This window comes from Artemia franciscana, chromosome 9 (genome assembly GCF_032884065.1).
Source record: "Artemia franciscana chromosome 9, ASM3288406v1, whole genome shotgun sequence".
NCBI classification, from domain to species: Eukaryota; Metazoa; Arthropoda; class Branchiopoda; order Anostraca; family Artemiidae; genus Artemia; species Artemia franciscana.
In genome coordinates, this window is record NC_088871.1 from 46620477 (window position 1) to 46637993 (window position 17517).

A 17517-nucleotide genomic window follows, 5' to 3' on the forward strand; every position below is an offset into this window, starting at 1 on the left:
TCGTTCAACTGACTGGACATTCAAAGCCTTGGAAGCAACTAAAAAAAAAAATCAGAAAAAACCAGTTCATATCTAGGCACTCATTTCAGTAATATAGTTACTGTCTAATAACCATTTTGATATTTTGAACATGGCCAGTAATGAGATTGCCAGTTATTAACATTAGTATTCAAATTTTTTAATTACCTTGCACCAGTTTTACAAGGGTAGTTTACAAGGGTGGAAAATGGCACTATTATCGAAAAAAAAAAAAAACAATGCTATTTAGCGTTTGGTGTCTCTTGGTGTTTCCATTGAGTGTAATAGTAAAGCAAATTAGTGTAATTCGTGTAAATGGCAAAATTACTGTAATAATAGGTATGTGACTTCAGTTTAGAAAAACACAATTAAGAAGCTTAAAAAAGAAGAAAGAAACGCTAGTCTTGCTAGCAAAGCGCTAAAAAAAACACACACATGAAAATTCGGTATGGCACGGATCATGTTGAGTCACCTTTTCACTGTTTTCGGTGGAAATTTGGTATTGATTTCTTAACTTGCATTGGTTTTTACGATTTTTGAATACGATTTCTTGATTGAATGTAGATTAAAAAAAATCAAAAAAAATCACAAACGCCATCAAGCGTTTGCTGTCTTTTTCTTCTTTTTTAAGCTTCTTAATTGTGTTTTTCAAGCTTAAAAAAGAAGAAAAAGACAGCAAATGCTAGATGGCGTTTGTGATTTTTTTTAAAATCTACATTCAATCAAGAAAAAAAATAGTAAAAACCAGTGCAAGTTAAGAAATCAATACCAAATTTTCACCGAAAACAGTGAAAAGGTGACTCAACAAGATCCATGCCATACCGAATTTTTACCCAACATCACTTATTCTAGGTACAGCAAAGACAAATCTCCGTAACAGAATCGTTTAGTTTAGCCTTGTCTAGACACGAAATAAAACCTTCTGAAATGTCAGTCAGGAAGAAATTTAAAATTACCCAGCCTTCAAAGTAACTCGATACAGCTTGAAAAACGAGCAAAGTAGAAAAATACTCCCCTTTCAAAGAACAAGCTAGGAGTCAGAAAACTCATTACGCTACTTTCAAATCCATTCTTCTCTTTCAACTTAAAAACAAGCTGACAAAGTTTGTAAACTCTCGCCTTTTCCTGAAATTCAAGAAAATAATTCCCGAAGCAATGAAAGATGGCTGATAATGACTTCTCCTTTAGAAGCACATGAAGAAAGACAAGAGTTGAAATTAAGAAAACAAGCAACAGTAGTAGCCCTATACCCTGGTGACACAGTAGGTGTCACCAGGTAGGTGTCTCCGCTTGGCAATAAAAGGCCCGGGGTTCAATCCTAGCTCCCAAGGGGCCGACGCAAGGACCTTTGTAGTCAAGAAGCGTCGTTACTACATAGACTAAACTGCTATTGTGTTATGAATTCAAATTCAACTAACTGAGCAATGGGTAAAAAAAACACATGACAATCAGGACATTTTTCAAGAGAAAATGGTGACGTTAAAACCACGTAAAAAAAAAAAGGCCAAGGCGGACACAACTGCAAGAATCTATTTCTTAACGTTGGGGAAAATTCAACAAAACGAGACAAAATAATGACATTATATGCTGCCATAAGTGAAAACCTTGAAAATAATCAAGTTGGAAGGGGGGATTAGCCCAGTCGGCACGAACCCAGGCCTGGCCAACTCCTTCGCTCTCAGGAAATGAATTAAAGATGTAGAAAAATCAAGGTTAAAGATAAGAAAGGGATATTCCAAATCGTAGAATGCCCTACCCCTAGCTTTCGTCAGATGAATCCTTTTGCACGCGAATAATCAGTCTCCGAAATCCCAAAAATACAGAAAAAGGATGCGTTCTTTGGATATTTGGAATGGGCGTTATAAGATCCTTTTATCTCATCTTGAAGAATTCAGCTTAGAATTTCACATATTCTAAATGCAAATTTAATAGGAAGATAAGTTCTCCGTAACCCATATATGACTGACGGACTAATTTACTCACTACTTTACTACTAATGTACTCACTAAATATAAACATCACTCAATACATCCACCAAGGGAGTGCAACAAATGCCTGAGAGGAGACGGCTGAAATCCTATGACTTAAAACCAATTAATCATTCATTTAAAAACAAAATCAAAATGCAAACTCTCCTGGACTTAGATTATGCTGATGATTTAAGCATATTAGATGAAAGTGTCAGCAAAATGAATGACTTTTTAGAGGTTTTGCGAGTTGAGGAGGAATAAGTGAAGACGAAATGGTGACGTTGGGTAACGAAAAGATTGATCAGGTGGGCAGCTTCACTTGCCTTGTTAGTATTATTAGTAAAAATGGTGGGAGCAGTGAAGATGTTAAAAGTAGAATAGCCAAGGCTCAGGGTGTTCTTTCACGGTTAAAATTTTTTTGGAATAATAGGAAGATAAGTCTGCAAACCAAGATTAAAATATTGGAAGCTATAGTGATGACAGTGGTCAAATATGGCTCCAAAGCATGGGTGCTCCGAAAAGCGGATGAAAATTTACTAGATTTTTTCCAGAGAAATTGCCTATGGATTGTTCTGGGTAACCGACTGACTGACCGTATTTCAAACAGTAGGCTGTATGAGAAATGCAGTTCAATCCCGCTTTCTAGGGCTATAATGAATGAAAGATTGAGATAGCTAGGCCAAGTTCTGCGGATTAAGGATGACAGATTGCCAAAGATAGTCCTTTTCGGTCAACCTTCTAGGGCTAAACGGAAAGCAGGTCGTCCTCGTCAGGGGTGGGAGGGTGTCATAAATAAAGATTATAGGAAATGGGAACTTCCTGGGAGGCTGTAAAGAGGGAGGTTTTGAATAGATTGGGTTGCAGGAGAAAAGTGCGCAGCCGTGTTGGCCTCAGGTGGCTTGGTGCTGCGGTGAGTTATTAGTAGTAGCAGTAGTTTCTCACCATACCTATCCCATACAAAAAGAAAGGAAAAAAATGGTACACAAAAATCTAATAATTACCATACAATTAATCCCAGTTACCTGTAAACAGTACTGAGGAGGTTTCTGGCAATTGATGAAAAACAATCCGGAACCTAAAAAGCCTCACATGTTCCAAGCCGTTTTAGAATCGTCCAGCAAAAAAAGGAGGAAAATCCCTTTTTTGCAGGGGAAGTAGCGACGTGTCTTCAGGTTTGATCACAACAAATTAATGGGCATAGAATTTTGGGAAAGGGGTCATTAAGGAAATCACCATCGATGAAAATATCAATATTTTTTACGACTTCTCAAAGAACTTCCTAAATATTTAATTCAAGTCCTTTGTTTTCCAAATATAGGGCCCACCAAATTTTGAATCCCTTCCTGAAATAGGCAGCCTTTAAGCTATGACCAGCTTGACCAGGGAACAGTCTGAGCTTTCCCTGATTTGTAATTATTTCCAGTTTCCTGAACGCTCCAACTGCTAGCCTACTACCAAATCACTGAATCCAATAGCAAAAACTGACAAGTTTTGTACCATTTTGGCGTTGTTTTCAAAACCGACCAAGTTTCAAACATATATATATATATATATATCATACATATAGTCTTTGTAAGTAAATTTTGTATCTAGGGGGCAACTTTTCGGACGCCCTGCATATCCAACGTACGATCATGCATGGTAAGATAATAAAAACAATAGCAGAGGAAAGTTTGATGCTTAGTAGATAGGAGAGGATCCAAATTTAGCGGAAGTTTCTAGAAAATCGCTTAAACTCCAAACATGCAAATTTCTCGAGCAAAAGCTGTCTTAGTTCAACCTAAATATGTTAAACTCTAGAGATTAGTTATCACTAAATTTAATTGAAGGGAAACAACATAAACTTGGGGAAGGTAAAACAGAGGAGCAGAAACAAAAGAAAATTCAAAATTCTTCCAATCTCTTCTCTAAATGGTAGGGGTGACACAGGTGAAGGGTTGCCACCCTCAATTATTTATCACTATTTCTAGTGATTTTTTATATTGCCTAAACTAAAATCACTAAATCAGAACATAAATTACTAGATTACTGAAGAAAATCCCTAAATCAACAAAAAATCACTAAAATCTAGGGATTTTTTCTCACCGGGTGGCAACCCTGCAGAGGAAACAGGAGCGCAGAAAAGGGAAGGTATGAATTTTACGTTTAACTCGAGGTATACTTCTGTAGACCCCATGCTATTGTTTCAACTTACAGGTTTACTTGAAGCTTCTTAACCGTTTTATTCTTCTTGGATTACTATAAAGACACTTCGGCATATCCTCAATACCAGAACGGGCAAGAGTATACTATCTTTATAAATGAGCAATAATTGTATGTTTATGTATGTATTTTTTTCTCGAAAACAGCTCCATATTTTTTTGGGAAAAAATGGTATCTTGGGATATTCTCGCATCAAAAAAACGAACTAGATAGGTGAGAAGTCAGAAAAAAATTCGTTATGAGTCTTAATTTTGGTTTTTGGAAATGATGTCATGTACTACGTTAGTACATCATATAAGCATTTCGTATGACATCATATATAACATCATATAAAGCATCTTCTTCATGATATCATACATAGAATACATAAGATTATTGAGTTCTTCAAGGCCCGAGAAACGAAAATTTGCAGTTGCAGTTACTATAAATAATGATTCTTTGGAACCAACACCTGAACTGTCAAATTTAATAAGATGTGAAAATCGACAACCTGGACCATCAATTGCGACAAGTAGTAGTAGTTTCTCACCATACCTATCCCATACAAAAAGAAAGGAAAAAAATGGTACACAAAAATTTAATAATTACCATACAATTGATCCCAGTTACCTGTAAACAGTACTGAGGAGGTTTCTGACAATTGATGAAAAAACAATCCGGAACCTAAAAAGCCTCACATGTTCCAAGCCGTTTTAGAATCGTCCAGCAAAAAAAAAGGAGGAAAATCCCTTTTTTGCAGGGGAAGTAGCGACGTGTCTTCAGGTTTGATCACACCAAATTAATGGGCATTGAATTTTGGGAAAGGGGTCATTAAGGAAACCACCATCGATGAAAATATCAATATCAATATATGATGGTGTGTTTGATCACACCATCAGAGTATACTATCTTTATAAATGAGCAACAATTGTATGCTTATGTATGTATTTTTTTCTCGAAAACAGCTCCATATTTTTTTGGGAAAAAATGGTATCTTGGGATATTCTCGCATCAAAAAAACGAACTAGATAGGTCAGAAGTCAGAAAAAAATTCGTTATGAGTCTTAATTTTGGTTTTTGGAAATGATGTCATGTACTACGTTAGTACATCATATAAGCATTTCGTCAAATTTAATAAGATGTGAAAATCGACAACCTGGACCATCAATTGCGACAACACCAAGACGGGCAGCTAAAGCAAAGGCCATTGCTAAATTGTCTGAAGTAATCAAAATCTTAACACGTGTCAAAAATGAAAATGACGAGCAAAGACACAGACGGTTAGATGATATGCAAAAAAAAGACAATTAGAGCGTGTCAAAAATGAAAATGAAGAGCAAAGACTTACACGGCTAAAAGAGAGGCGACACCGAGCATGTGAGCGGGTCAAAAATGAAAATGAAGAGCAAAAACACACGCAAAATTTAAGGGAAACTCAACCAGTCTCGATATTTTGGGGAGGTTTGTGGTGGGAATGATCAGCAGAACTAAGTCCCCCCCTGTACATATGCCTGACAGGAGATGAGGGAGTCAAGCTAGTTTTATACTCCCGCTCTCCGATATTGCGTTTCGATTCAGAGAGGCTTTTTACCAACCAATGGAACTGGTGGTGGAAAAAACCTTTTCGGATCATTATATATATAAAAAAAAAAAATACAACAGCATATGCTATACGATAGTAGGATACATAATAGCACGTGGAAAAAAGAGGGGCCATTAAAGAAGCATTTAACCACTTCCAAACTTGATTACTGTCAAAACATTCTTCGTTTCATGAGATATAATTACAACAAATGAAACAAAAAGTAAAGAATACAACAAGAATTTATTTAAATATTCAAGATTGATGACGCAAGTGGTATACAACAAGGTAATAGGAACCAAGAACAAAAAACAAGATTGTTAACTGTGTGCATAGTTCGCTATTTAATTACCCCTAGTCAGCTGCACAATGAAGTGAATCTAAAGGCTTATTCGAAGATTGGGAATTTTTAGATCCGGCGCATTCAAAGAATAGGACTCGAACTTTGAGGAACACATTCGATCCATGGAGTGCAAAGTTGAGAACACTCCTTGAGAGTGCTTCAAAGCTCAATCAAATAATTAAACAAATAAAACAGATAGAGCTTTTGGAGGGGTCTTAATCCCTTTGGGGAATTTTTTTTAAGCGTACTGAGTCTGCTAAGAATGTTAGGTATGCATATCACCGTGACTAGCCAGCCTATTAGGGAGAAGGGTTCCGATTTTCAATGTTCCGTGGAAGACAGATTTCCGTCATTTTTTCCAACTGTTTTATTGACTAAAAGCAAAGATTTTCCAAAATTATGGTGAAATCGATTTAAAGTTGGTGCAATTGCAGCAATTCACGAAATACTTTTTAAAATTCATATTTTTTGGACGCGCCTTTAGATAATAAACGAATTTTTAGATTTAGTATCTACGATATGGGCAAAAGATTCACTAATTACAATTGTCCTCCTCCTGCCTCCTTTTCCTCATCAAGATTCGCTAATTACAATTGTCCTCCTCCTGCCTCCTTTTCCTCATCAATATTCGCTAATTACAATCGTCCTGCTCTTACCTTCTTTTCCTCATCACACGTAAAAAAGCATTTGACCATAATATAAGAATTGTGAGAGGCAATAGTCATCTAGTGGGAAGGGGAAAACTTAAACATTGTACAGTCGTAATTATATCAGATTGTTGTTAAAATGCCAGTTCTTTAGATCAATCTGGGGGGAGGGGTAATAAATTCAATTTTTATTTTTGGAATATATAACAAGGCGATTGAGGTGCTGAGACGTTTAACAGCTCAAATTTTCAGCCAACAAAACTGACAGCATACCCTTGACACCAAGAAATTCAAATACAAATGCAGGAAAAAATATTTCTAATCCCAACAAATTCAAGTAAACAAGGGTTACAATTGAAAGGATTGTGCATAAAATAAAAATATGCACAAACTGTGCTCCTGTGATGAGAGGAGGAGTAGGAGGAGGATCATCTTCATTGGCTAATCTTTGCATATATTCCAAATAGTAAATCACACAAATTTTATTGGCCCTAAGCTTGTATCTATTCTAAACATCTAACTGGGTCTAGAAGAACAACTTATTCCCTGTAATAAGCAAACTTTCAGCAATTGTGCTTGAATTATAGATTTGCAAAAATGATAACATATACTCAATTCTGAGCAAAGATAAGTAAAAAAATGTACCCAAACAAATTCAAGAAAACAAGGGGTTGTTACTGAAGGAAGCACCTGTAGTAGGATTAAAACAAATGATTATGCAACACATAGGGAAGAACAATTTTAGGGTAAGGGTGTGATATCAGAAGATATTTTTCCAAGTGACGGGACTCTTAAGATACCAAAAGTATATTTTTGGACCGCTCTGTAAATTTTTTTTCTGGATACCTACTGGAATACTGTTGGGAAAACCTCTCTTTGCTATCCTAAGTTAAACGAATAAACCTAGACGACGATAAACCTAGCACGCATAGGAGGATATTGCCCACGAAATCTTATCTAGTAGCAACCGACAGAGTTTTTTTATGTCAAACCTTAGCCCGTGGGTGACACCAAAGACTTTGAAAACCCAACAAAAATGGACATCCTTCTGTCTGCAACAAGCAAACAAATTATATGTGAAATACATGGTTTGGATATATGAACCAAGAACTCAGCCGTTGTTTTAGGCTACAGTAGTTTTTTAGTCATTGCAAGCAGCACATTACAGTTTACAATGCAAATAGACAATCGGGGTGATTTAAGATTACTGCTTATGAAAATTCGGCCAAGGGCTTGTAAATTGTTAGCAGCACCAGCAGCACATCAGTTTCATTCTGGTTCCTCAAACAGTTTCAGCGTTACAGACATATATGTTTCTGATTTACACCCTTTTTTTACTATATTTTACGAAAAATCAATAAATATTACATATATCTGTCTGTTTCATTGCAATTGAAATTTAAAAAGATTTAATTTCTAGGGGGCTCAGAACAACATTTTTCGTGAAAGAGGGCCGTAGACCAAATAAGTTTGGGGGCAACTGGTCTAGAACAATAACTCATTCCCAGCAAAAAGCGAGCTTGGAGTGATTTTGAGTTGAAGCAGTGGGTTGTTGAAGCAAGCTTATGGGTTGTGCGCAAGCTTATGGGTTGGTTATGGGTTGTGCTCAATAATAGAGTTGCATGAAAAATGATAGTAAACACTCTGTGTTTACTATTTATTTAGTAAACTTTTATTTAATCAATGATAAATAAAAATGACACATATAATTATTTCAACTATTTTATCAGTGTAAACTCCTAATCGGATTTAGTAAAGAATAGGATTAGATTTCGGATAGCCATGGAATATTTTGTTAAATCGAACTAAATAAATTCAAGTAAATTATTCATGCATTACAATGGAAGTACAATTTAGCTAAGATTACGTTTCATCCATGTCAAAATGTGCAAAAGTTAAAAACTTCCCATTTTTATAAAAAATCGATAATATATACTATAAGTACTTTTTATAACATATAAATAAATATTTTTTCCCTAGCTTTGCTTATGAAATTCAAGAGCGATATCTTGAAAGCTGATCTTAGAAAAAAAACCTTAGAAAGCTGGTTTGACATGAAAGGGCTTTAGCACACTGATGCCCAAAAGACATTCCAACAGATATAACGTATATCAACACAACACTGACCTTGATTAACACAAGTTTTCCCATTAGCACTAGACAGGATCTAGGTTGTCAATTAGATATCAAATACCCTTCCTTTCAAGAGTACGGACTGAGAGATAGAATTCACTAATCAGTTTGAACAATGTCAGTTTTGTTTTTAAAAAAGAAAATAACGAAGATTAGTTTAAGCTTCGAAGATGAAAAAAAAATATGCTTTATCTTTTTCAAATGATAAATAAAAAAGAGCTTTATCTTCATCAAAGTTTATAAAATAAAGAAAGAAAACGCTCAAAAATGAAGTTTTTAAAGGACAAATGAAAATACTGAAGAAAACACAGAAAGTGAATATTTCGAGAGGACAGTCACCTCTCTTCTTCAGCGCGAACAAAATGATATGAGCGGGGAAAAAAACAAAAACCAAAAAACAAACGCGGAAAGTACAACAAAACCTATGAAAAAAAATGCCAAAAAATTAAATAAAATTCAATAAAAGGCCAAAAAATCAAAAGAATTAAAATCAAATACCTAACAACAATAAAGTGAGTTATTCGCCAATATCCGCGATTCGCACAACATCCAAATAAATATAAACTGCCGTCGACTGATACAAACGAACAACTCGAACAAATACAAACGATCGAACGGCCAATGTGGCTTAATAAATTATCTTCAAAAATTTATCTTTATCAAAAATATGCTTTATCTTTTTCTGATTGTCTTATTTATTTGTCCATATCATGTAACCTTCCACGCACTCCTGCCTGGTGTTTCTTTTCTAATTTGCAAAATTTTTATTTTTATTTTTTTTAGTTACTTTACACTATTTTCCTTTTTCTTTTTGCTTTAATCATTTCCTCTTGTGATCTTTTTAATTGTTCATTTTACTTTTCTTTGGTGCTGTGGAGTTCAATGTTAAGTTCGCTGCACTAAACATTTAAGAGTTGACCTTTCCGTTGGGGGTGTATTTTATTCGGATGCTGATATTTGATGCAATGGGGTTGACTAATATGCGTTGTACAAACTGATCAAATAAAAACTAATAGATTCATAATCCTCAATTTTAATAAAAGATATAAAATACGTTACGTATGTATTTTATAAACAATGCGCATGTCATAATGGTGTGGGACTCATTCACATGCAAGAACATAAATATATTTAGTTAAAGGTTCATAAGTAGAGTTCCTGGGTTCAGTAACCTTTTTCAGCAATAATAATTCACCTGTCGAAATAAGAAAACGGAGAAGTGCGACCATGGGCGTAGGCAGCACGGGAGGGGAGGTGGGCAGCCGATTCTGTGATGGAAGGGGAGGGAGCTGAAGTTATGTCGACAGTTCACAAAAGCTCACATCGCCAGCAAATTCTATGTTACCTTTTGACATCTTTACTGATCAATAATCACCGAAATCAAAAATCTTAAATCGTCAATTAGCTTCGTCATCGATCGTCTTAGATTACAATACTCTTATTGTCTTCTTGCAATATTATGATATAATAAAGGCACTATCCTACTTCCAATTTCCAGAATAAACACAAAACACCATAAAAGCAATTTGACATAAATCACATTACAGTGAGATAGAAGCTTCTTGATCTAAGAACTAAATTTAAAGTTTAAAGTTGGGCGTTACTAAATATCAAAATTAATATATCTATGTATCGGGCCAAGATCAATATTGAATAGCGAAACGTAAATATCGATATCGGAAACGATATTTGGAATTTTCTGTTTATTTCCGGCTTTTTCAAACACCTACCAGTGAACATCCAACAGAAAAATTGTAACATGTGAAACGTTGTTGTTAAGTTTATAGTTCTAGGGGGAGAAGCTACCCCTGCTCCCATTTCCTAGGGCCATGCGTACGACGTACGCCTTTCTTTTTACATAAGACTAATGGTCCACTTGTAAAGAATCTTATTGAAGTGATGTGCTGTGGAAGTGTACCGTGGAGTGCTCGGTGTCCACGTAATCCATGTACCGTGGAATCCACGGTGTACCGTGGAATGCTATTCTCACAATACATTGTTGATCAACAACCTGTTTCTAAACAAACCGTTTTCGTACTAAACAACTTACCAACACCAACATTTGCACTATTCTAATTAAATAGGAGACATGAAGTTATGTGTAATGGTTATTGCATAATGTTAGGTGTTGGATTTATTGGAAATCGTGAGAAAGCGTCTAAGAGCAACAGCGTTAAAAAAAAACTTGAACAGTAATGCCATCTACTTCTTTTGATAGACCATTTTCGTTTAAATAGTTTTTCGGTGACTTCCATCTTTTTTATTCCCCATTTCTTATATTTTTACATTTCCTATATAATATATCCTCCCGTCATTAGGTAATTACAATCTCTAAGTGAGACCAGTAGACGATAAATGGAAATAACTTACGTAATTCGTTGAAATAGAAGGGGAAATCTCCAGGAATTGAACAGTTTAATCTGGCCTTGACGTATGTCGCCCAATTTTGACTGAGAATATTCTTTCCCCCAATATCCTTCTTGCAGATTCTTGCCACACGAGAGTAGATATTTTTGCCACAGTTGATATACTCAACTGCCGTTTCGCGGAAAAAGAAGTAGACATATTCTCCGACGTCGAAACTCCCAACGAAATTTGGCTCTGAAATTAAATTCTTTAATTATTTTCATGAGACATTAAACATTGTTGAGTCTCAACCCATTGATGACCAACTATGGAGCGATCTTTAAGAGAGGCAACGAGGCAATTGTGCCTCGGCAAGAGAGATATGCTAGGTAAAAGAAAAAAAAATTAAAGCCTAAAACAAAACCCTATCAGACAGAGACAAAAAATATAGATCTAATTTTTGAACTTCCCAGTTGTCATGAGTCATATCGAAATTGCGAAAGATGTTGTTGCACAGCAAACCAGTCAATATTCTGGAGATGACTAAGCAATCGTCCAAAATCACAATTTGTGGAGCAGAATCGTGTAGAAAACTTAAGAAAACATCATTTTATTTGATTTAATCAAGCTTTGTATCTTCATAAAAAAAGTTGACAAAATTCGGATGCTTTAGCATTTCAGTTACAGACTTATTCTTCAACCCCGACCTCTTCAAGACTCATCAACCTCACAATTCCTCTGGATCATTTTGTCAGCAATACCAAGACACAAACAGACCTTTCAAAACATAGAGATCCCGTCCAAACCTTTGTCCTTACAGATGGATCCTTTGAAAATATAAAAGGGACCTGATGTTTGGATCTTCAACATAAACGTCATACAAACATATCGATACAATACAAACATATCGATACAAACATAAAAGCATCGATAGAGAAGGCGGTGTCGATCTACCTATCAGACAAACTACACTTCCATGCCATGTCATCAAAAAGCTACCCAGACAGTAGAAAGGCTACGTTTGTATGGGATTCTCATCTAAATAGACCTGTCCATAAGCACCAACCTCAATCAGGTGAGAATTTCCAGTGCGAAAAAAATATATATATTGGATAACTTCTTGGGGTAACTGTATATCGTGAAATATTAAGGAGACATTTCGGTATCGTTTGAATTTGCTTTCTACTTCTTTAAAACACTTGACTAATAATAAAATTTCCGCAAAGACAAAAATACAAAAAGATGAAGTTTTGAGCATGTGTTTACCTTTTTAATAAAAAAAAGAAAGAGAGAGTGCGAGAGCGAGAAAGAGAGAGCGTGTTGAGGTTCGTACAAAACGGAGATTCAAGGATGATATCAGACACGACACGACACACAAAAATTATTTTTAGACTAAAATTTGTTCTTTGGCACAGGAGGAGTGGGTTCTTTGCAGAGATATTTCGGGCCATTACATTCTCCTTTGTATAGTTAAGACGTCGTTCGGTTATTTTTACCTTGAATCAGGTGAAACCGACAATTATGTGCTAATCAAATCAATCCTTATTTTTTTTGCTAATTGCAATTAACCTCCACTTAAAGTCTGGCTTGGAGCCACCGATCACTACTACCTGAGTCCCTCCCAATAGTCGAACTCGGTTACAAAATAAACTTCTATCCCCTAAAGTACGAAATAATCGTTACGCCAACTCATTTGTGCCTTCCTTTACATCGATTTTCCATGCTGAGCCATAGTGTGTGATTTTTGTTTAAATGTAAGAATTTGTAAAAAACTGAATTAAGCTATGCAACGACAGTTTTTAATTCTCTCTCTCTCTCTCTCTCTCTCTCTCTCTCTCTCTCTCTCTCTCTCTCTCTCTCTCTCTCTCTCTCTCTCTCTCTCTCTCTCTCTCTCTCTCTCTTTGAAACAGGGCTGCATTAGATATGTTTGGTATTGACGTTTTTGTTTTTGATGTCTTTGGAGGAGGAGGAGGAGCATAGACAGCTGGTCCTCCCCAAAAAAAGCTTCCCTTTTTAAGAAACCTTTTGCTTGAACAGTTTGGGAGACATACATTGTACATGGCGATGCCACAAGAATTCGCTGTTTAATTTATTTTCAAGCGGAGAAATCTCTAGGAAATTATTCAACTATTATTAAATGTTTAAGAACCTTTTAAAAAATCTTATTTTATGCTAGCAAAAAAATCCAATACACTACCTATTTTTTTAGGTTATCTAAATTAATTTTTTAAAACACATTTTGTGAACTGACGAGCCTTGAGGAAAATATGCATGGCATGCTGCCCCCCCCCCTTAAGCGTTCGAGAACCTTTTTTGTGTGACAAATTTGGGACGTCATCACTATCCCCAACTTAATTAGAAGAATTCCCTGTTTCTTTTCTATACAAGCAGAGACCTATTTAGAATACTGTTCTGTTATTTTTAGCAAGTTTAACAAAAGTGTCAAAATTATATTTTATAGGAGCGAAGACTCCAATATACATTTGTTTTTACACCATCTAAAACAAATTCCTGCCTTTTTGATCCTTTTTTCAACTGATAAATCGTCAGAAGAGAGGGTGCATAGCCCACTTCCTCCAATATCTATAACGTTCTCAAGTCTATGGATTAAAAACACTTCGTTGTTTGAAAAGTTTGGGTGACATAAACCACATAAAGACGCGACAAGAATCCATTGTTAACGTTTTTTTTTTTTTTTTAGATTCGGGAGCTATTTAGAATATATTTCAGCGACTCCTACAGGTTTAAATTGGATAAGTTGAAACCTCGGTCTTCTGGGAAATCTTATCTAGGAGAGTGGATTTACATGGAAAACGTATGGGAGACTTTTGTTTCCTCAATGGACTCAAGTTAGGGAAACGTACTGTTTTCGGTTCCCGTTATTACGAAGTTGTGCCCCAAATCCCCAAACTTCCCTGTTTGACTTTCGAATTAGAAAATACATCAGAAATAATAAATAGAACATAATTTCAGGAAAGTGCCAAGCAATGGAGTAGACAGGAAATTGAAATACACAAGAGCATATTGAACGAAGCAAATTAGCTCTAACAACTTAATTTACAACATCTAACTGAACAAGCAAATAATGAAAGTTTCGAATGTTGAAAGAGAAAGTAAGAAGAAACTCACGTTAACTTAACAGGCATTAGTTAAAAACGGGGTTTAAAAGCACAGTGGGAAATCTGATTCACGAAAGAAATTGGTTACTTCTTTCCCCATACATTTCTCGTGTTATGCAATAGTCAAAACATATCCTAAACTACTTTTACGGAAAGAGAGCTTGTCCAGGAAAAATTTTCCAAGGAAAAATTCGGGAAAGGGGCTAGTACAGGAAGGAAGCTAGTTCATAAACATGAGAAAAGTGCACTTTTAGGTTAAGGGGCCTTTTGTACTAGCAAGACCTTTGAATCAATCAAACCATCCGATCTTTGAAAAAAAAAAAAAAAAAAATGCCAAAATTGCTTCTTTATCATGGTTAGTTCTGTAACTGTTAGGGCTTTCTATTTATGTTCAAAAGGAGTTGGATCATGGAAAAGAAAAGTAGAAAAGGGAATAAGAAAGTGGGGAGAATCCTTTTCGTGGATCTTCCACTAGGTAGTTGGTAGTAACTATGATCGACTTCACTTATCTACTAAGAAATAAATATGCCTCCCGTTTAACCTGACTCGGTTTTAGGGGAGGGACAGAGACCGTTGCACAAGCTAGAGAAATTTTAGGGGCAAAAACTTTCTAATAAATATTCTAACGGTTATAATCATTTATATTCATTGAAATTGTATTTTTATTACAGTAAAGTATAGGGTGGTGCAGCTAATAAATGAAGATAATTAACTAATTATGAAATAATTAATGAGAAAAAATAAACTAAAACATAAAATAATTAAATAATAATTAAAGTAAGTAAATTAAAATAATAGCAGTTAAATAATTTAAAGAATAAACAAAAACAAAAAATATTAATTAATTAATTTATTGAAATAATTTTGTTAATAAATGAAAACTTCGTTAAAATTTGGCCTGAAAATTTTGCGGGAGTCAGAGGGGGGGAAGGCTAATCAAGATTTTGTTCAGGGCACAAGAGAGGCAAGGACCACTACTGCGTATAACCAGCAAATAAAGATCTACTCTAAACGGCGTTCAAAGAATTCTTTTGGAGGAGGGCATTTATTTAGAGATAAGATTTTTGAATCGCATTTCATTTTCCCTCTTATTTTTGGTTTTTCTGTCACTATTCAAAATTACTATTTTTTTATTTCTAGCGTATACTGCGTAAGCCTTTATAATTTTTTTTTTTACTTATTTACCAATTATTCTTCCTACACATAACGTTTTCTTTACTGAATTAAAGTCAAGCTTCATATTTGCCGTGTTTTTAATTTTCACATAACGAAAAACTCAAAATCGGCCTATTTTATTTCTAGCTATACAGTGTAAACCATTTTATTACGTTTTATTTATTATATATAAGACATTTTTCATTCACTTATATTTCATTTTAAAGAGCTTTATTTATAAAAGTAACAATCTACTTGACAAAGGAATGTCAGTAAACCCAATCCTTAGGCTTACATACGATACTCCAAGTATATAATAATATTCATAATGCAAAACATTACAACGACTTCGTAAGATGCAGCAAGGATTCATAAAACAAAAAAAAATGCCATATAAAAAGAAATATATTATTATGTCTATTGATTTATATTTCTTTTAACAATAATTTTATAATTTTAATACGACAATTTAATTTAATACATAACTGTATAAAATAATTATGTATTGTAAACCTCTCTCATTATGTATAATACATTAATGATATATTAGTAAATTCAAAATAACTATAATAATAACCAATGATTTTTCAAATGATATATAAAATAATAATTAATAAAAATATTAATATAAATAATCAATGAATAATAAAATGATAATACGTAATTCATATATAATAATAATTAATGACTGTCATATATTTTGAATAATCATATATCTAATATATGATTCAGTAATTTTTAATATAACTTACTGTCTAGCCACTTTGAATCATATTTTAGTGTCCTTTTAAATGTATATTCTCTTTTCCCAGTAGTTAAATTATAAAGATCCGTCCTGAAGATGACTGAGTCGGCTTTAGTGAATTCAGCATTTGTTCCTGAATAAAGTGCAGGAAGTCCTCCAGGGTTGCCTTTTTCGACCCAAACTGCGGTTGAATTGTCATTGGGATCAAAGGGGCACTTGGCTACAGCATTGCCAATACCAGGAACATATTCGTTTCGGCCAAGATGTGAAATGGTATAATCTCTGCCAACACCCTTAGTTGTGTCCAGGTCAACCTAAAAGGGTTATACAACGGATTATAAGCGATCTTTTTGGGTGTAGAGGGAAAGAAAAAAAAAATGCTGATTAAGAATACTTTCGAAGCGTACAAGTATACAATTTAATTTCTCGTTTCCCTTTTTTTTCTATGATTAATCTTATTACCTTTTATTTATTTTTTTCCCCTCCTGATTAATTTTATTCTCCAAGAAACAGATTTATGTTATTTTCTTTTTTCCTCAAAATCAATACGAACAACTATTGCAATACAAACAAGGCTTATAACAAAAATCGTAATTAAAGGATATAAAGATAAAAAGTAAAATAAATGGTCGTAAGTCAACGTTTTGCCGACAAGGCCGTATTCAGGTTTATTAACAAAATAAACTTTAACCATATTCGCGCCATTTTTTGAACTGGAAATGGATAAACATCAAGCCGAGTGAAGTGGTTCAATTAGCCGGTGGCGTAGGTAGCGAGGGTTTAGTGATGTTAGTCGTAGGTAGTCGTAGTAATGTCGTAGGTAGTGAGGGTTTAGTGATATTACAGTTCTACCTAAGTGTAACATCTTTAGGGGTGCCACAATGCCAAGGGTGTATCCACGATCTTTGTTCAGAGGGAGGGAGGTTTAAAAAAACGCATCAAACATTTGTTTATGTGCATTTTAGCTACGTTTTTAAGAGTCGGAAAAATTTCGGGGGGGATACGGCCTTCGATCTAGCATCAAAACACAATTTTGATGGTTTCTAAAAGTTTTTGTACCATCGAATAATTTCTCTTCGAAGATTTGACCACCTATACAGACGAACTTAAATAAAATTGTTTAAGATCAGTTGGTAAAAAAAGAAAAAAAAAGAGCGATCAACTAGAAAAAAAAATGCTAGATCGAAGGTTGGTGTAAAGTACCCATATTTATAAAATGTGTCTGTTTTTAAATCAGAGGAGGTTATATCTTCCCAGTCCTTAAGTACAGTCGGGGAC

The 17517-nt window shown here is 34.7% G+C and overlaps 1 protein-coding gene across 1 annotated transcript in view; it reads right to left on the reverse strand.

Annotated features, from left to right (window-relative positions):
• LOC136031487 (semaphorin-2A-like) overlaps positions 1–17517 on the reverse strand; it is a gene marked incomplete in the record, with an annotated part of 365554 nt that overhangs the window by 46303 nt on the left and 301734 nt on the right. Inside the window, 2 exon segments of the mRNA XM_065711124.1 lie at positions 11245–11475; positions 16247–16553. Of these exon segments, the coding sequence (XP_065567196.1) occupies positions 11245–11475; positions 16247–16553 (538 nt within the window).